The sequence below is a fragment of the Pongo abelii genome, chromosome 3 (genome assembly GCF_028885655.2).
Source record: "Pongo abelii isolate AG06213 chromosome 3, NHGRI_mPonAbe1-v2.0_pri, whole genome shotgun sequence".
Taxonomy (NCBI): domain Eukaryota; kingdom Metazoa; phylum Chordata; class Mammalia; order Primates; family Hominidae; genus Pongo; species Pongo abelii.
This window is the reverse complement of record NC_071988.2, coordinates 106,156,991-106,177,966: the sequence shown is the minus strand read 5'-3', so window position 1 is coordinate 106,177,966 and position 20,976 is coordinate 106,156,991. Positions and strand designations below refer to the sequence as shown.

General features: G+C 35.2%; 1 protein-coding gene across 10 annotated transcripts in view; it reads left to right on the top strand.

Moving 5' to 3' along the window:
* Positions 1-20,976, top strand: part of WDFY3 (WD repeat and FYVE domain containing 3) — a 304,455-nt gene that overhangs the window by 164,282 nt on the left and 119,197 nt on the right. For 9 of the 10 annotated variants that reach the window (XM_054554129.2, XM_054554132.2, XM_054554131.2 and 6 more), the window contains 8 exons: positions 2,001-2,458; positions 3,931-4,014; positions 8,849-9,026; positions 10,468-10,682; positions 14,216-14,328; positions 15,562-15,793; positions 17,336-17,436; positions 17,580-17,798. In XM_054554129.2, the coding sequence (XP_054410104.1) occupies positions 2,001-2,458; positions 3,931-4,014; positions 8,849-9,026; positions 10,468-10,682; positions 14,216-14,328; positions 15,562-15,793; positions 17,336-17,436; positions 17,580-17,798 (1,600 nt within the window). The remainder of the gene's footprint in view (positions 1-2,000; positions 2,459-3,930; positions 4,015-8,848; positions 9,027-10,467; positions 10,683-14,215; positions 14,329-15,561; positions 15,794-17,335; positions 17,437-17,579; positions 17,799-20,976) is intronic. The other variant, XM_054554136.2, reaches the window with a different exon arrangement.

The following is a 20,976-nucleotide window of genomic DNA, read 5'->3' as shown; positions in this document are numbered from 1 at the left end:
GTGTGTGTGTGTGTGTGTGTGTGTGTGTATGTGTGTTAAGTCTTGTTAATATGAGATATTTTAAGTATTCATATAGTTTATTAAATTTGACAAGATAGGGAAACTATATTGTTACCAGATACTAAAATGGAAATTTGTTGATTGAAGACTATATGAAGAAACATTGTTTTTATATTTTATTTACATACAGATTGCGTATTTTCTGTCTTTTAAAATATTAAGGAATAGGTATGAACAATGAAATCTTCATAACTTCTGAAGTAGTATATGTCAAAAGGTGACTAATATATTAATACAGGTTGAGCATCCCTCATCCAAAAACCTGAAATTCAAAATGCTGCAATCTTTTTGAGTGTGGAAAATTCCACACCTGACCTCATGTGATGGTAAAGTTGCATGAACAAAATTATTTAAAATATTGTATAAAATTACCTTCAGGCTATGTGTATAAGGTATATATGAAACACATGAATTTTGTGTTTAGATAACTTACTGTATATGTGCAAATATTCCAAAATCCGAAACTTTTCTGGTGCCAAACACTTTAAATAATGGATACTCAACCTGTATGTAGCCTTTTCATTCTTCAGATACCATTAGAAATGTGTGAGATCTTTTAATAAAATGACTTTTTCAAATGCGATGATTGGACAGATTAGAAATTATATCTTAAGTTATAGTAGATACCCATTGTGCTACAATTAATGAAACAGAGGGCAAAGGAGTCCACTGTATCCATAAAAAAGATTTCAGCTTGCTGTTTGGGGCATAATGTCATGATTAAGTGCAGGAGTAGGGTAATTAGACTGCCTAGGTTTAAATTCTGCCTTTACCATTTTAATAAGTTGTATAGTCTTTGGAGAGTTATTTTACCACATTGGGCCTCAATTCCTTATCTATAAAGTGGAAATAATAATAGTACCTTACACATAGGATTGTTGAAAGGATTAAATAAGCTAGTGCATAAAAGCACCTAGAGTGCCTAGTACATAGCAAGTGCCTGATAAAATATTAGGTGATTTTGTAATGTGTTTTTTAAAATCATAAGCTGGCGAGGGCGGTGGCTCACACCTGTAATCCCAGCACTTTGGGAGGCAGAGGTGGGTGGATCACTTGAGGCCAGGAGTTTGAGACTAGCCTGGCCAATATGGTGAAACCCCATCTCTACTAAAAATACAAAAAATTAACTGGGCATAGTGGTGCGTGCCTGTAATCCCAGCTACTCAGGAGGCTGAGGCACGAGAATTGCTTGAACCCAGGAGGTGGAGGTTGCAGTGAGCCAAGATCGCGCCACAGCACTCCAAGCTGGGTGATAGAGCATGACTCTGTTTTTGTTTAAAAAAAAAAAACATAAGCTAAGTTAAAATTATGACAGTTCAGAAAGTAAATGTTTGATTTACTTATTTACTTCAGGTTTTCTTTCTTAAAGCTTACAGCTGTTTTGGGAAAAGCCATACTTTCAACCCTTAGGCTTCAGTTCATTTTGCAAAAGAGAATGTTTAATAAGTCTTCTAAAGTGAATCTGCTTTCTAAAGCATGAATATGGTCACTTTATATGAAACAAAAGACCTCAGATCTTGGCTGCTCTGACCATCTCTGTGATCCCTTCTAGAATTAATCAGTTTGTATACACAAAGTCGTAAGTTTTCATGATTGTGTAAAACTAGACTAGAAGATGTATTTTACTTACTTTGTAAAGTCACTGAATTCATTGATGTCATAATCAATTAAAGACTCTGGAAAAGCTTTTCAGCCAATATTTGGATGTAGCTTTATTCTATCAAAGAAATACGTGATAGTGTTTCCTAAAATTACCTTCAGCATTAATGTGGCTTTTTTAAATTAGCAAACTATTTGATATGCTTTATAGGACCATTTATTGGGTAAATGATAAAAACATGTCAGATTCATAGAATGTACAACCTCCATATACATGCATAGTGTTTTTTTTTTTTGAATTATGTGTATTTTCGTTTGTTTTTTTCTTTTGTCTCCTGTAGGCCCTCCTGTCGGTCCTTCGAGAAAGCCATCGTTCAAGAACAGTTTTTAGGAAAGTTGGAGGATTTGTGTACATTACATCCTTGCTCGTTGCTATGGAAAGATCTTTGAGCTGTCCACCCAAGAATGGCTGGGAGAAAGTGAACCAGAATCAAGTGTTTGAACTTCTTCACACTGTGTTCTGCACGTTGACTGCAGCAATGCGCTATGAGCCAGCCAACTCTCATTTCTTCAAAACAGAGATTCAGTATGAGAAGTTGGCAGATGCTGTTCGATTTCTTGGCTGCTTCTCAGACCTAAGAAAAATAAGCGCCATGAATGTCTTCCCCTCAAATACACAGCCATTTCAGAGACTTTTAGAGGAAGATGTAGTCTCAATAGAATCAGTGTCACCCACGTTACGGCACTGCAGTAAACTTTTTATTTATCTTTACAAAGTAGCCACAGATTCTTTTGACAGGTATGGCTCTGCTCTGTCCTCTGAATTAAAGGGTGTATACTAAGCATGACTTCAACATTAAGACTTGAATTATGAGTTAATCCAAAAGAATATGAAAACAGATGACTCTTCTCCTGTTTGTTTGAGGTGTATCACTTTATTTTTGAATATTACTCTTGCTCTGGTATTGTTTTTTTTTTTTTTTTAGCATGGAAGCCTGTGTACTATTTGTAAATTCAGGTTCAATTAGTTCTCATTGCAGTTATTGGAACAGTTTCTATGAAGTTTCCTTTAATGATAGTGTTTACTATTGTCTTTTTTCTTTTTAGCCTCAAAAGGTGCATCTGGACTTATTGATATGTGTTATCAACAGAACATCATTATGATTATTCTTATTTCCAGACACATACTCCATCATTCTCCACATATCGTACTCCTCAAAAAATGATAAAGTTCCCAAAGAGGGGTGTCAGTGTCTTGAACCGTCAAGTTCGAGAGGCCATCAGACTCAGTATTTACTCATTCCTTCATGAAATAAGTACTTAACAAAAACCTGCTGCATGCCAAGTCACTGTGCTAGGCATTGAGGATTCAGCTCTACACAGGGCTGTCTTGGTCCTTGCTATCTTTTAGCTAAAATATAGACACATAAATAAACAATTACATATAGTGTGACAAATTCTACAATGGGGGAATCCAGGGTTCTCAGGGAGATTGTAGGAGAGCCACTTCATCTAGATCACTTATTTTCAGTGCTTCAACTGTGTTTTCAATGAAGATGTCACTTTGAAAATAATACTTCTAATTTATGCCCCAAGCGTTATTGCTTTTAACTTACCATAGTTTTAATACATAAAATGAATGAACTGCCCTCATCAATAGACCATGTAACTCCATTGGCTAGAGCTTGTAATAGGTTTTGTGTCCTTTTCTGTGGAATATCTGCTTTGAAGTATCAACTGAGATATTTCCAGCTTCTTAACAAGATTTCTTAGTCCTCAGTATTTACATTTAAAAATCCAAACAACTATGACAACAATTGTAAAAAAAAAAAATTCGTTAAACTTCTGCTTTTCCCTATCTTGAAATAAAATGCATATGTATAGTTAACTTATCGAAAACACAGGACAGTGTGGTGTTCTAGGAATGAGCTATATAAATTTGTGTATTCAGATTCAACCTCTTTTCCCTTGATTTCTACTTATCCTAGTTAGAATACATCATTTTTAGTCACTGTCAAAAATAGGGCTTAGAGCACCCTGTTTAACAGATGTGTTAAATGTTAACATGAATGGAATAAGCATCTGCCGTGAGCATGCTTTTCTGTTTCATTCAGTGCTTGTGTTGTAGTCTTGTTCCTTGTTCCTGCTGAATATGGAAGATGTTCCTTATTAAACTTTTACTGGCATTTCTTGTGAAACTAACCAACTGCCAACCTGGTGTTCTCTTCTTCTAACCTCTCTAAACCACCCTGTCTGTTTTGTTGTCTGTAGTCGTGCAGAACAGATCCCTCCTTGCCTGACAAGTGAGTCTTCTCTCCCCTCTCCTTGGGGTACACCAGCTTTGTCCAGGAAAAGGTACTGATCATATAAGAGAAGTCAGTCTCTATTTGTGTGGGGTTTCTTTTTTTCTGTGCTTATTTATGTTAACATGTTGATTGTGTTTTGTGATTTCAGTTTTGGTTTTTTTTTTTTTTACTTTTGGGGTTTTGGGGGGTGTTTTTTAGATTTTAAAGATATCAATTTTTCATGAGAGTAAAATGTGTTGATGCTATGAAACTATGAAGGACATATATAATTTTGTCATCCAACTATTTTCATACTAAACTACACATTTTTGTTATAGAAAAAGCATGTCTTTTATTAAAAATAAGTTAGAAATGTAGACTTAATGTCTCTAAGTAGAATACTTTTCCACTTTTTTCTTTTTCTTTTTTTTTTTTTTTCTTTAAACGTTGGGATCATTCTTTGGTTTTTACTGTTATTCCAAAATGAATTTCATAGCACTGAAAGGAACTGTGTATTTTCTCCATCAGATTCAACCAATTGAAGTATGTTGCTGTTATGAAAAATGCTCACAGCTAAGCTTTGAAAAAGTTAGTAAAAAACCCACCCCAATACTTACTTTGATCAGTGCTTTGTAAATCTCTAAGCTGATCTAGTTGATCTTTTTAAAACTACCTTTAAAAAAATTCTACTCAAATTTTTAAAAACTACAGTTGATTGATGCAACCTGCACATAAAATGATCATGGTCTGCAGTTGGCCCCAAATACTTCATTACTTCTCCTGTTTTCCTCATAACCAAAAATAAGTCCTTAACTCTTACATTAATATTCTTTCACTGTGGCTTTTAAAAAATGAATCCCAAGGTTCTGCTATATTGTTGTTTTAATCTTATTACTGTTGTTCAGATTTTGAAACTTGAAGATAGTTGGAGTTAGTACTTCAAAAGTATTTGTTACGGATTCAGTATTTCAACATATTTGCATAGTAATATTAGGTATATGAAAAGATGTAATTTCATTTTTCTCTTAAATTTACACTTATAGCTTACTTTGCACAACAAACCATGGCATGGTTCAGAATAGTCTTAAATGAATATAGGATTGTTCAGTATATTTGTGCTTAAAAACTGCAGTTTCTTTTTTTAAAAAAGCTGTTCCTAATTCAAGGAATGATAAACTAGATAAATTTGAGTTGATATGTATTTTTCTGTTGCTAAAATGGTCGAGGTAAAAAATGTGCATGTTTGAAAATTTGTGTTTGTTCATGAGCCCAAGGAATTACTGAATATTAGAGAAATAATTTCAATTAGTAGTTTAAATTGCTAAAAATCACAATTTAAAAATATGGTGATTATATCATAAATGAGTAAAGCCTTAAAATTTGCTGTTTAAAAACATTTAGTCCTTTTTAAGTATTAACCAAATGCCACAAAATAAAAATACACAGATTAAAAGGATACTTAAAAAAATACATCAGGGCCAGGTGCGGTGGCTCACACCTGTAATCCTAGCACTTTGGGAGGCCGAGGCGGGCGGATTGCCTGAGGTCAGGAGTTTAAGACCAGCCTGGCAACACGGCGAAACCCCATCTCTACTAAAATACAAAAAAAAAAATTAGCCGAGCATGGCAGCGTGCACCTGTAATCCCAGCTACTCGGGAGCTGAGTCAGGAGAACTGCAGGAACGCAGGAGGTGGAGGTTGCAGCGAGCCGAGATCACGGCACTGCACTCCAGCCTGGACTACAGAGCGAGACTCCATTTCCAAAAATACATCGGAAGTTTCTATGTATTTAAGTGGTAATTTGACAAAGGGAAAACAGCATTTTCTTTTTATTCTTAAAGAGTTACTTAATGGCCTTAAATCAAAAACATATTGTCATCATTTACAGTGCAGCTCCATGTAGAGATACCAGGTCTTTGACTTAAGAGAAAACAGTCACTAAATCAGGAAAGCTAGCTGATTGAGCCCTAATCCGTGTGAATTCTCCATGAGTCTTTACAAGTTGACGTTACCCCAAGGACAGAAAGCCCGCTACTGTTCATGCTAGTACTAAGATGATTGTTGACATTTTCAGGTTGCCATTCTATTCAGCTTGCATACATTTTGCTCAGTGGTAAGAATCATAAGCTAGTAAAGAATATTATGTTTTTTACTTCACAAATTCAAGTCTAGTAACTTGAAATTAGAATTTAAGTCACACTATTTCTAGAACCTCTCAACAAATTACATCAGCTTATAGACATCTTTTTCTTGTAGCAAAACATACTGGTTTTGTTGGCAAAAGGAGAAACCAAAATTTGACTGTGTTTTTATGGCTTGTGGAACACTCTCAGATGCTAAGGACATTTTGAGCTTGTGATACTTGTCTGACATGTAGTATCCAGGAGATTCTTCTCTAATTATTTAAGGATTGGGGGAAAATGAACTAGCCGACTTTATATTTGGAAAACTAAAACTCAAAACCTTTTTCATTGTTCATTATTCAGAAGGAATAATAGAACAGAATTATAGCTGAACAGTGTTCAATCAGAGTTAGAAGAAGTGAATACAAAATAATAATCAGAACTCTACAGAATATAACTGCAGTGGAGCAAAAGGTGGCAAGTACTTGTTATTCTTCAAACATGGGATCCATTACTTAGTGCCTCTACACACCTGATGATAAGTTAAGCAAAGCAGATTCAGAATTTAAATATTATGTATTCCCAAAAGAGGTAGATGAATCTTAAATATATATGAGAATTTAGGTCGAAATATTAAATACCAACCAAATTATGAAATGTAATTTTATCCTATCTTTGCAAATGGTTAGTTCTTGCTTGGGAATTAACCATTTAATAAGCTTACCATAATTCCACAATTTAAAAAGTGATACCTGTGATGATACCTAGGTGATTTAATCAGAATTAATTTTGTATAATACCTGTTGTAATACACCTAATTTTAGTTAATAAATACCATGTTTTAGATATCAGCAATGTTTGCAATATTTTTCTGGTTTGAAAACAATGAATGTAATTCCTTTTTCAGAATATTGCTTTCTTATATAAGATAAAAAAATGTACTACTGTAATAATTATATACAGGTTGAGTATTTCTTATCCAAAATACTTGGGACCAGAATTGTTTTAATTTCCAGTTTTTTGGATTTTGTAATATTTGCAATATATATAATGAGATATCTTGAGTGTAGGACCCAAGTCCAGACACAGAATTTATTTATGTTGCATATACATCTTACACAAGTAGCCAGAAGATAATTTTATGTAATATTTTTAATAATTTTGTACATGAAACAAAGTTTTGACTCTGATCCATCATATAAGGTCAGATGTGAAATTTTCTACTTGTGGCGTCATGTGGGTGCTTAAAAAATTTTGGATTTTGGAGCATTTCAGATTTCAGGTTTTTGGATTAGGGGTACTCAACTTGTGTTAGTAAAGAGTTCAGTGTCCAAAGATGTAAAGATTTCTTCCTGAGTGTATCAATAATTTAAATCCAAATCTCATCAAATCTGTCAATTTAGAAAAGATTTTCGAAGGCCTATAACTAAAATAGACAATTAGAATCTGTGCGTATGTGTGTATATGCAATGAAAACATGTTTAATGAAATTTTGGAATTCAGTGGTTATTTCTGATACATGCTAGATAAATTATGAATCTTTTTTCTAGATGGATCAAAATATTTAAAAGAATAAAGGGAGCAATATAGGAGGAGGATAACTGTTGGTAATACACATTTTGAAATATTTTTCTTAGTAAGTTTAGAAATTAAATCTTCTTGAATGAAAAACGGCAGAATACAGGGAGTGAAAACATGAATGGGTAAAGGACATGCTGACTTTTAAATAAACTAGGAGAGCCTATGTGCCTTTTTATAAGTAAAGCGGAACATTTTCCTAGAATCCCTGTTAAAAAGAGAATGGCATTTTTTTTAAACCATGGCAGTGCCAATTCTTTGCTACTAAATCACTGACGTAAAGCATCTGTTTCCCAAGCTGCTCTTGTCCCAGAGAGCTAAAACTGCATTGCTCTCTGTGACAGAGCTCAGCATTAGGCAAATTATGCTGAGACCAACTCATTGGAACAAAGAGTTCCCATAGGCTGAAGCCACAAGCATCTGTTTCTTAGTGCCAAGATGCAAAATGTGCAAAATTCATGAATTGTAGATGAGTAGTATGAAATAGAAAGTAGAGATCATTGATGAGAAGAAATGTGTACATTCAGGACATGGCTGGGCTTTAATTCATAGAAACTTTTTCTGTAAATTGCTTTCAAGTTTTTAAAAGTTGCAATGAATATTTTCAGTGGTAGTGAGGATAGATGCAGAAGATGAAAGTAGTTCCAAATAAGCTAAAGGAAAACTCCCACAATGCCAAATATATTTATTCTTGGATAGCCTAGACTCTGAGACAACCCTGACCCAGTTGACCCAGTTAGTTGTTGATTGTGTTACTCATGCACTAAGGAAAGGTTAAAACACATATAGGTAATTTCAAAAGATAAAATCTCATTGAGGGAATTAATTTAACTTGATCTCTCATCACATATTATTGGAACTGTCATCTTCCTAGAGCTTTGAATCACTATGATTGTACCTGTTCTTTACATCTTCTGGTACAGGTATCATTTTTTAATCAAACAATCCGTATAGTAAATCAGTAAAAGTAAAAATCATAAAGGCTATGAATAATGGATAGTTACATGGTCTGCACACACCCACCCACACATGTGTGGACACACACACATATCAACTCGAGTTGATAATATATTCCTTTTTTTCTATCCCAACCTTAAGGTGTTTTCTAACAAGGCTTTTTGGTTATCAGTGGATGAAAGTAACCGAAGAGGAAGAGAATGTGATTGGAATTCAATACCAAATTTACTCTTTCTTTTTTTATAGGCATGCATATCATTCTGTTTCAACTCCCCCTGTTTACCCTCCTAAAAATGTTGCCGACCTGAAACTACATGTGACAACTTCATCTCTCCAGAGTTCTGATGCAGTCATCATTCATCCTGGAGCCATGCTTGCCATGCTGGACCTACTGGCCTCTGTTGGGTCAGTGACACAGCCAGAAGTAAGCTTGAATATGTTAGTTCCTTCCCGTCTGTAATGAAATGAATGAAAGGACGTGAGTATGATGATATGAGCTAGGGGGTTGAGGAAGAAAGTTAATGTTACATACTAAAGTAGCTGAAGGGGAAAAAAAAAAGGATTTTTTTATTTGAGTGTTACCTTTCATGATAAATGGTAGATACATATGTTTTAGAATCCAATTCATTTGTTACAAAGGCAACCAAGGTGGCTTCTTCTGGTGCTAGAATAATTCTGTTTCTCCTTGTAAATCCTGCTCAGCAGTGGACATTGCTAATGAATAATACAGAAGGAAAAATGACTGAAGATACTACATTGAGGCTATTTGTCTGTTTTGACTTGTTGCACTCAAGAGTTTGAGTGAATTGGAGTTTTGGTGATGATTTTTATTAAAATGTTATATAGACTCTAAGGCCTAAAGTGTCACAGATGTAAATAGGCTTTCCTTTAAACTAGTTATCTGCCCACCATTAAGAAGATTTTGTCCCTGCTATTTCTATAAAAATAGAACTACTTTTAGTCATATAGTCGTGTAATACAAAAGGCTTGGAAGAGAATAGAGTCCAGCTGCCTGTACTTCTAGCAAAATTAAAATAGGACATGTTTGCCTAACCTGTTCTGGAATTGCTATATTGCTCTAAGCAAGTTACTTAATTTATGTGAATGTATTTGGAAGCATATAGAGACTTCATATTAAAAGGTATGCTTCTGGCCAGGCACGGTGGCTCACGCCTGTAATCCCAGTACTTTGGGAGGCTGAGGCAGGTGGATCACGAGGTCAGGATATCGAGACCATCCTGGCTAACACAGTGAAACTCCACCTCTACTAAAAATACAAAAAATGCAAAAAATGCAAAAAATGGCTGGCGTGGTGGCAGCCACCTGTAGTCCCAGCTACTCGGCAGACTGAGGCAGGAGAATTGCTTGAACCCAGGAGGCGGAGGTTGCAGTGAGCCGAGAGCCGAGATCACACCATTGCACTCCAACCTGGGCGACAGAGCAAGACTCTGTCTCAAAAAAAAAAAAAAAAAAAAAAAGTATGCTTCTGCCGGGCGCAGTGGCTCATGCCTGTAATCCTAACACTTGGGAGGCTGAGGCAGGTGGATCACCTGAGGTCAGGAGTTTGAGACCAGCCTAGCCGACATGGTGAAACCCTGTCTCTACTAAAAATACAACAGTTAGCTGGGCGTGGTGGTGGGCGCCTGTTATCCCAGTTACTTGGGAGGCTGTGGCAGGAGAATCACTTGAACTTGCGAGGCAGAGGTTGCGGTGAGGCGAGATCACACCATTGCACTCCAGCCTGGACAATGAGCGAAACTCCGTCTCAAAAAAAAAAAATTAAAAAGGTATGCTTCATGTGAAAAGAATTGTCACCTTTCTCACTAAGAATGACCTGACTGTGTGGATTTCTTTGTTGATTTTAGCATGCTTTGGATCTTCAACTTGCCGTGGCAAATATTTTACAATCCCTGGTGCACACAGAAAGGAACCAGCAAGTCATGTGTGAAGCTGGTCTTCATGCACGACTGCTGCAGAGGTGCAGTGCTGCATTGGCTGATGAGGACCACTCACTGCACCCACCCCTGCAGCGGATGTTTGAACGATTAGCCTCTCAGGCCCTGGAACCCATGGTGTTGAGGTAAGTTCTCTTTCATACTCAAATAGTCCACAATTAGTAATGTCGGTTTCTAGAGTCCTTATGATTCCAGAGTTCCTGCCTTAATGGACATATATTCAGTTATCTATGGGCAAAATATAACAAAAATGGACAAAATACTCAAAATATAGCACTTAGAAACAAATAAATCTAGTTACTAGTAATCATTTAGTGTTTCTGTCCATCAGTTATTTCTTTCATTTGAATCTAGCAAGCTCTCACTTTCCTTTAAAAATGAAGTCATGCGTTTACTTTATATTTAATAACTTTTCATATATAAGAAGTTTTTAAAGAAATACTTTTTAACTTTTTAATTTTGAAATAATAGATTCACCATAAGTTGTGAATATAGATCCAAGAGTTTTCCTGTGCCCTTTGCCCATTTTCCTCCATTAGTTACACCTTACATAACTATACTACAGTATCCAAACCAAGAAGTTGATATTGGTATGATGTATTCATGTGCACATACAATTATCTGTTATTGTATCACGTGTAGATTCATGTAATCACCACACAATTACGATGTCACAAAGATTTCTCTAGTGCTACCTTTATTGTCATACCCACTCCCCTAACCCCAACATCGTTAGCCCATGGAAATCACTGATCTTTTCTCCATCTCCATAGTTTTGTCATTATGAGCAGGGGTCCCAAACCCCCGAGCCATGGACCAGTAGTGGTCCATGTCCTGTTAGGAACTGGGCCGCACAGCAGGAGGTAAGCTGTGGGTGAGCCAGCATTACCGCCTGTGCTCCGCCTCCTGTCAAATCAGCAGTAGCATTACCTACTCATAGGATCGTGAACCCTATGGTGAACTGTGCATGCAAGGGATCTAGGTTGGGCACTCCTTATGAGAATCTAATAATCTAATACCTGAGATCTGAGGTGGAACAGTTTCATTTTGAAACCATCCCCCACAATCCATCCGTGAAAAAATCATCTTCCACAAAACCGATCCCTGATGCCAAAAAGGTTGGGTACCACTGATTTTGAGAATGTTACATAAATGAAGTTATACAGTATGTGATCTTTTGAGATTGTCTCTTCACTAATCATATTGCTCTTGAGCTGCACACAAGGTGTTACATGTATCAGTAGTTTTTTCTTTTTATTACTGAATTACTATGTTCCATAGTATGGATGTATCACAGTTTGTGAATCATTCAAGAAATATATACTTACATATGTGTATTTCTTGAATGATTCATATATATCTGTCATTTCCTCCAGGAAGCCTCCTGCTTTGAGCCACCCTTCCAAAAGTCTGGGTAGGCTGCCCCTATATAAACTCTATAACACTGCTATTACATAACTTATTATTAGAGTACTCCTCTTTTGTAAAACTTTTAGGAGCTTTCTTAAAAATGGTTGAAATTTATTTGTAAGTTTTTAAAACTGACTCCAAACTGATTGTGGATTAAGAAACTTTTATGCAGTAAACATTTGTTAAATGGTGTTGTATCAGGCTGCGTTCACAGCCTTTATAATGCCAAGATGAGTGAGATGGACCTACTCACTTCATCCATTATCTTGTAGTTGTACTCACCGTCCTAAAGTTTTGAAAATAGCATTGAGATTTTCTCCTGATCCTTTTTAGTAATCTGCTACTTTAAAAGTAGAGAAACACAGAGAGAGAGAGAGAGACATTGTCCCATACCTAATGCCACTATTTTACCAGATAACTTATATTGCATAGTTAGATAAATAGAATAAGCAATGAAAATCAACCATTGGGTATGTTCAGTTTTCACAATTAGTGAGTTCTCAGAAAAAAAGAAGTCAAATGATGGTACAAGTACTTTGCTACTTAAAAGCCATAGATTATAAACTAATTGTGTCTAACGTTCTACATGAAAAACTGGCAAACCTAACTTGTAAGCCTTTTTTGTTTCCTGCTGTAGGGAGTTGAAAATTTGGAGTATTCTTCTTTTTTTTTTTTAACATGATGTTATAAATGACAGGTTATGGAGGGTTCATGCTCTTAAAAAATGTATAGTCTAGTAAAGAATACATGCAGATAAGCAGGAAATGAAAATATTGTTTATTAAGTTCGTAATAGCAGTGTTACAGAGTTTATATAGGGGCAGAGACTTTTGGAAGTGTGACTCAAAGCAGGCTTCCTGGAGGAAATGACAGTTAATGAAATAAAGTATGAAGCCGGGCAGTGTGGCTCATGCCTGTAATCCCAACACTTTGGGAGGCCAACGCAGGAGGATTACTTGAGGTCAGGAGTTTGAAATAAGCCTGAATAACATAGTGAGACCCTGTTTCTACAAAATATATATATATATATACTTTAACTAGCATGGTGGTGTGTGCCTGTAGTCCTTGTTACTTGGGAGACTGAGGCCGAAGGATCTCTTGGGCCCAAGAGTTTGAGATTGCGGTGAGCTATGATCACACCACTGCACTCCAGTCTGGGTGACAGAGCAAGAGCATGTCTCACACACAAAAAAAAATGATGATAAATAAAAAAGTCTAAAGTATGGAAGAGAGTTAATCGGGTGAAAAAGTAAGGGCAAGAATTTTTTCCCCAACAAGAAAAACAAATATGGTGGTCCAGGGTAGAGAAGGAGTACAGCATTCTTAGGCAGTCAGAAGTTTTATGTATGTCTTAAGTGGAATTTATGATTGGGGGAAAGATGGGGGAGCAGTGAAGCTGGAGAGTACAGTAGAAATCATCTCATGTATGGTCCTGAATGCTAGCTGTTTTGTGTTTTCAACTACGAGAAATGGACAGCCATGGTAGAGTCTTAAGCAATAGAGTGACACTGTGTAGATTTAAGTTCTGTGAGATACTGACTATAGTGAGGAATGGATTGAGTTGGGGCAATATTGGTGTCACAGGAGGTAATTAAGACTCTGTTTTAGGAATAGTAAAATAATATGGTCTGGGTGATAGCAGCAAGAATGAGAGAAAAGAGCAGATTCCATATTTTTATGAGTAGAAATAGCAGGATTTTCTGAATATGGAAAGTTAAAGAAAGGAGAAGGAACAAAAACACATTTCAGTGAGATGCAGAACATAAGAAATGCCCTGGGTTTGATTATAAGGTGATGAGTTTGGTTTTAGAAATATTTGAGTTGGGGTTCTTCTTAAATATTATTAACTTCTAAAAAATGAATTTATAAAAATGTGTAGCAGATATATAGCTATATGGTGATTAGATGTAAAACTAACACTGTATATGTTTTACTATACTTGCATTTTTTGTATTGTAATTAGTCTGTTGGAATTTATTAAATTCCTTTTTTGAAAATGTTTGGTTTATGAATTATAATATTCTCAATCAAGGAATAACTGTCTAAAAAACATTTTAAAAAATATGTGTCAGATATATAGCTATATGGTGATTAAATGTAAAACTAACACTATATTGTTTTATTATACTTTGCATTTTTTTATTGTAATTAGTCTGTTGGAATTTATTAAATTCCTGTTCGGAATATTTGGTTTATGGATTATATAATAATCTCAATCAAGGAATAACTTTGCTTTGTCTCTTTCTTAGGGAGTTTTTACGTTTGGCAAGTCCTTTAAATTGTGGTGCCTGGGACAAAAAATTGCTAAAACAATATAGGGTCCACAAACCAAGTTCACTGAGTTACGAACCAGAAATGAGAAGTAAGTTGACTTTTGAAATTCCCTTTTTTGATTTATTTTATGAATGAAAATCATGTAGGGGCTGAATATTATTTCAAGAAGTTTGTGAAAGCAAAGAAAGAGAAGGGTTTATTATTTAAATAGAGAAACAGGCTGGGCGCGGTGGCTCACGCCTGTAATCCCAGCACTTTGGGAGGCCGAGGCGGGCGGATCACGAGGTCAGGAGATCGAGACCACGGTGAAACCCCGTCTCTACTAAAAAATACAAAAAAAATTAGCCGGGCGCCGTGGCGGGTGCCTGTAGTCCCAGCTACTCGGGAGGCTGAGGCAGGAGAATGGTGTGAACCCGGGAGGCGGAGCTTGCAGTGAACCGAGATCGCGCCACTGCACTCCAGCCTGGGTGACAGAGCAAGACTCCGTCTCAAAAAATAAATAAATAAATAAATAAGAATTGAGTTGTGATTTCCTTTGCTACGAGTAGAAACAAAAATAGTTCCTTTCCCTAAGATAATATTTGAAATATCTTTGTAGTTGCCTGAATATCCAGCACATTTAAGAGGAAAACAGTTTCCTATACTCATGTAGTTTATTTTGAGAGAGAATATTTTCTTCATTACATTTGTAATGTGTCCCTGGAGAGATAATGACAATCTGTTTAGAATTTGTCTTTTTTTTCTTGAAATTGTTACCCTTTTTATAAATATGGGAATCTTTAAATTAAAGTACTTTTACGATCGTGCATTTAGTTCTAATAATTGTAAGGAAAGAATTAATAATGGGGAAAAAATGGGGGAAGCAAGTTTCTGCCATTTATCTCTAATTTGTTTTATAATAAAGATGACCTATTTCTTTTCATTTTAATGCTCTAAAATTGTTTATTTTTCCCTCAAAGAGAATTAATAAATCATAGTTTTATGAAATAAAAGTATTTCCTGATTTGTAAACTATTAACTGAGATTTACAATTAAATTACATTGTATCAGTGGCTTTGATGACAATTATTTGAGATGTTTATTTTTATTTATACTCTAGTTTCCAGCATTTCTGCAGTGTGCATATTGCTTTAGTAAAAAAGGAAAGGCATGCTGTTAAGTTTAAAAATAAATGTACATTAAAACTGGATAATGATCTTGGCACTTAAAAAGAAAATTATTGTCTATTGAAACTGAAGTGGTATTTACAAATAAATCAGCCTTGTAAAGTTATTTTGAAATTCCATATGACATTTTCCCAAGAGATTTCCTTGACTTACAGGTAGTATGATCACATCTCTGGAAGGTCTGGGTACTGATAATGTTTTTAGCGTACATGAAGATAACCATTACCGGATAAGCAAGAGCCTGGTAAAATCTGCGGAAGGAAGTACTGTACCCCTGACCAGGGTGAAGTGTCTGGTCTCCATGACAACCCCACATGACATCAGACTTCATGGGTCATCAGTTACTCCAGCTTTTGTTGAATTTGACACATCACTTGAAGGGTTTGGGTAAGAAATTTGCAAGGAAGCCAACCTTTATGATTTTATGCCTCATACTTGCCTTTACAAATCTTTGGTTTTAAATATACTTAATTAAAATATATTTTACCATACTTAATATTTTTTAATTATTGAGTTTTTTGAGCATGCTATTTTAAGATTACTACATTTAATTATTTTTGTTTGTTATACTAAATAAATTGATATGACATAGGAATCCAAAATCTTAGGCCCATGGACCAAATCTGTTTTGTTAGTAACACTTTTGCAAATTTTTTTTTTTTTTTTTTTTTGTAAATGAAGTTTTATTGGAAAACAGCCACACTCATTTATATTTCCTATGGCTGCTTTTGTGCTGGAGTGTCAGAGTTGAGTAGTCATGATGGAGACTGCCTGGTTCACAAAGCATAAAATATTTATGATTTGGCCTTTTCCAGAAAAAGTCTGCCAACATCTAATATAATAAATATAAATGTATAGATAATATATAAATTAAAATTAGGTTGAAAACTCTTTGGGTTTATCATCATCTATCTTTCAAATTACCTAGTGTAATAATTTATACATTATAAACATTCAGTGACTGTCACTTCAAATGAATAAATTATTTCAAGTGTTAGAAAAGATTATAGTAACAGAAACGGCAATAATGAATCTAAAAAATCTGAAAGAATTCATGAAGTTCAACAGCCTAAAATAGACACAAATGCTAATAGATCTGATAGCTAGATCTGTTAGCTATTAGAGTTTTGTTTTGTTTTTTTCCTTTTGAGTCAGAGTCTTGCCCTGTCGCCCAGGCTGGAGTGCAGTGGCGCGATCTTGGCTCACTGCAACCTCCGCCTCCCAGGTTCAAGCATTTTTCCTGCCTCAGCCTCCCAAGTAGCTGGGATTACAGGCGCACGCCACCACACCTGGCTGATTTTTGTATTTTTAGTAGAGATGGGGTTTCGCCATAGTGGCCAGGCTGGTCTCGAACTCCCGACCTCAAGTGATCTGCCCACCTTAGCCTCCCAACATGCTAGGATTATAGGCGTGAGCCACTGTGCCCAGGCTTAGAGTGTTAATTCATAATTTTTGTCTATACTAGTTGTTTGTGGGATTCTTATATTGATTGAAACCTCTGTGTTTTAAGAATATTATCATGGGTCATTATCAAACAATAGATTAAAACACAATTGGGAATAGTCAGAAGCAATCAGTGGTAACAAGAGAGTGACAGTAAGGGGCACATGGGAGTTTTCCTTCAGTGATGAAATTGTTCTAATGTCTTGATTGGGTTTATACGTTAGAGTATGTTGCCATATGCATTTTGTATCTTAATTTTTTTTAATTTAAATTAAAAATGTTATTTTGGGAGATTTTAAAATTATGTCTTTTGATACCCTTACATAATTAAAAGAAGGGAAGGGCTTTGCGAGGCATCCACATTTATTCCATGATCTTTTCTCTAGTCACCATTAAACACTGGCAGTTATTTCACTGTGGTAAGTGCACAGTGTTAAGAGAAGGAGTCACTGATCTCTAATATGTATGTTGTCTTTTCTTTAATAGATGTCTTTTTTTGCCCAGTTTGGCCCCTCATAATGCTCCTACAAATAATACCGTCACAACAGGTCTTATTGATGGGGCTGTGGTCAGTGGCATTGGTTCTGGTAAGTAATATTTTCTTTCTGCTTATGAGATTTTTTTTCCAGTAGATTATATATAATTTAGAGTTTATATGCTTTTGTTGGCATCTTTTAAAAACTATAAATATTAATCAACACAAACTTTTTTTTTTTAATTTTTACTGTAGGTGAAAGATTCTTCCCTCCTCCCTCTGGCTTAAGTTACTCTAGCTGGTTTTGTATTGAACGTTTTAGTTCTCCTCCAAATAACCACCCCGTCAGACTTCTTACTGTTGTGCGCCGAGCAAATTCTTCTGAGCAACATTACGTGTGCCTTGCAATAGTTCTATCAGCAAAAGACCGATCTCTGATTGTTTCCACCAAAGAGGAACTCCTCCAAAATTATGGTCAGTATTTGGTTTTTTTGTTTTCTTCTTTTGATTATGGAAGTATTAAAACTTCATTTTTGTATTTATTTTAAAAGTCCAGCTAATAATAACTTTTCAGCTTAAATTATTATAGCGTAGAACAAGTTACATAAAACATTGAATATTGCTTACCAGTGAATTTTAAGGCACTTTCAAAAGAGACTTACAAAACAGTGGACGGAGTGAGTACCTAATAAGGACTAATCTCTATTTGCCAAGAAATCACAGCTTTTCCTAGGAAAGCAGGTTGCTTGTTTGATGTATTTTGGTAAGGATTATCATTGGCTGTGAATTCTGCTTAACTAATTAATATTCATTGAGCACCTGCCTGCCATATGTGCCACACTGTGCTAGACACAATAACATTTCAATTACCTTATCCATCACTTACCTTCAAGATGTAATACATACTATTTTATAATTCTAATTCCCTAGTTTTCTCCAACATGCCATGACTTTACAGTGCTGTATAGTAGAACTCCAAACTCAAGGCATTCATGAAGATCCTGCTAAATGATAAATAACTTAAAATATAAATCTCAATTTACTCAATTTTCTTTGCTCAAGAATATAAGCATTTTGTATAAATGTGATTTTTTCGATCATTTAATTTTGTTCTTTTAATTAAGTAAAATAATATCACATATTAATTGACATGTGGTTGGTGTTCAATAAATATTAATATAATATGAATGTTAGTCTTTTAATTAGATTGTAAGGTTGTAGTATTCCTCATGGTACCTAGCACAGAGCTAGGCATCAATATAGTTAGTACTTTAAAATTCTTGTTATGACGCTTTATTTGCCCCTTAGTAGTATTTGGTCCTGTTGACTAATTCGTCCTAATTAAAACTACCTGCAATCTTGCATTCTAGAATACTCACTATTTCTCTGATCTTTGTTTTGCAATTTCCTTCAATCGCTTTCTCTTCTGTCTGCCCCTCAGAAGTAGTATTCTCCAGTGTTTCACCTTTGATCTTTGTACTTGACCAGCTCTTCATGGGAAAAAATCATGAACTAGTATTGCTTTAAGTCTTTTTATGTCAAGGACTGTGAAGTCAAAGTTTTTTTTTCATTTGTCTATGTCCCAAGCTATGTCCTCATATTTCCAGCTGCATATTAGACATCTCCATATGAACAGTATTCCAATAAACATCTCAGATTCTAATATTTCTTCTTTATAAAACCTACATCTCCTTTAGGAGGCTGAGGTGGTGTAGGATTGGTGAAGCCCATGAGTTTGAGGTTACAGTGAGCTGTGAAGGTGCCACGGCACTCCAGCCTAGGAGAGACACCCAGTTTCAAACAAAAACGAAAAACCTACATCTCTTTCTGTTTTCCTGTGTTGATAAATGACACAACCACTGCCAGTTAGCCCAATTAGAAACCTTGAGTCAACTTGAAAATACCACCCCTTCTACTAAGTCTTACTGTAATATGCCTCCCTAATATTTCTGAAATCTTCCCTTCCTCCCTGTGCCCACTTCCATAGCGCTTGTTTAATAATCTTCATCTCTTATCTAGACTTCATAGATTTTAATTTTTAATTTGTTTTTGTCTGCTTATCTTTGTAATCTAAGCTGCCCTGTCATCTAACGCAGTACCTAGAATGTATTAGGCATGCAGATATTATGTAAACTTATAAATGCATGAATAGAGGAAATGAATGGCCTGAGGAAGAAACAACAAGAAAAGTGAATAATAATGGGGAATTTGAAGACACCCTAGAATTTAATGGAAAAGTTAAGGAGTGGATCTGGAGATAAATCTATAAACTAGGAAAATATTTTCTAACTCTTATCTCATTTTTATTACTAAATGTAATTTGCCAGGCTGCTGTAGTCCATATATGATTAGAAATGACGGTAACATATGCATTAGTATTGACAGGATTCATTCTCCCAACAGCTGTAACCCATTAAGATGCCTAGGAAATTAAGAGGTGTTATAAACCAGTTGGCTCACTGAGATATCCTGACACACCACTCAGTGCTGGAAATGTCTTAGTTCAAACCTAAGTCAGAAAGTGAAACTCTCACAAATGTTTGTAAGGAATATCTTCTTCAATACTTGAGAAGACTTATAGTCTACGAACCAGGGGAGGAAGAGGGACAAGTTCCTTGTTTCACCCGTATGTTCATATTTACTTTCACCTCCATTGGTCCATAACACTAGACCTTTCAAGGCTTTAGGACCCTGCTTTCTGCCTAGTTTATTCAGTTCCTATATCAAGTCACCTCATGGATAAGATTTTTACCTGTGTAATAGTCTTATCAACAGACATATATTCTGAATTGCCATTCTAAAATATAATCTTGGTATTTAAGTATGTGCAGATATTTTAAGATTCCAAAAATAGAAATTAATATTTTATTTGCATTTTCTTCTTCATATCACATAAATTTTACTTTCAGTATATTTACTTGTTTGTACATGCAGTGAAAAATACTGGATCTGCTTTAAATTATATGGTTACAGGTTAGCTCTTCTTAATTTTTTTTTTAATGAGTATTTAAAATCTGGTTTTCCACTGCTGTCTTGCCATTTGTTAAGTACTGATAAAAGGTAAATTAATTTTTATTTAGCTTAACAATAAAACTAAATTAATATGAAACCATTATTTCTTAGCATGGTCTGGTAACATATAGGGTAGCAAAAAGGAGCCAGATTGGAGTCAGGAAGTAATTGTAGAATGGTAGCAAATCAGAATATATTTATATACATGGGACAAAGTTGTCTGATGAAGCAGGAAACTTGGATCAACAAATACCTAGTCTATGCTGTAAATCATCTCCTTCTTACTACCTTTTATTATGCACAGTACAGCCACTAATAATAGATAGTTGTCCTCTTGTATCGTTCAGCATAGCATATAGCAAGAATAAACTTTACATTTTTCTTGATTCTTTTTCTAACCCATACTGTAACCAAATCAATGTCAAAAAGTTACAACACATTATTGTTGTTATACAACATTATTGTTATACAACAACATTATTGTTGACTATAGTTGCAGTGTTGTAGAGCAAATCTCAAGCTTTTTTTCCTCTTGCTTCACTGAAACTTCCTGCCATTTGATTAGTAACTCCCCATTTGCCCCTCCCTCGAGCCCTTGGCAACCAACATTTCATTTGTTGTTTCTCTGAATTTGGCTATT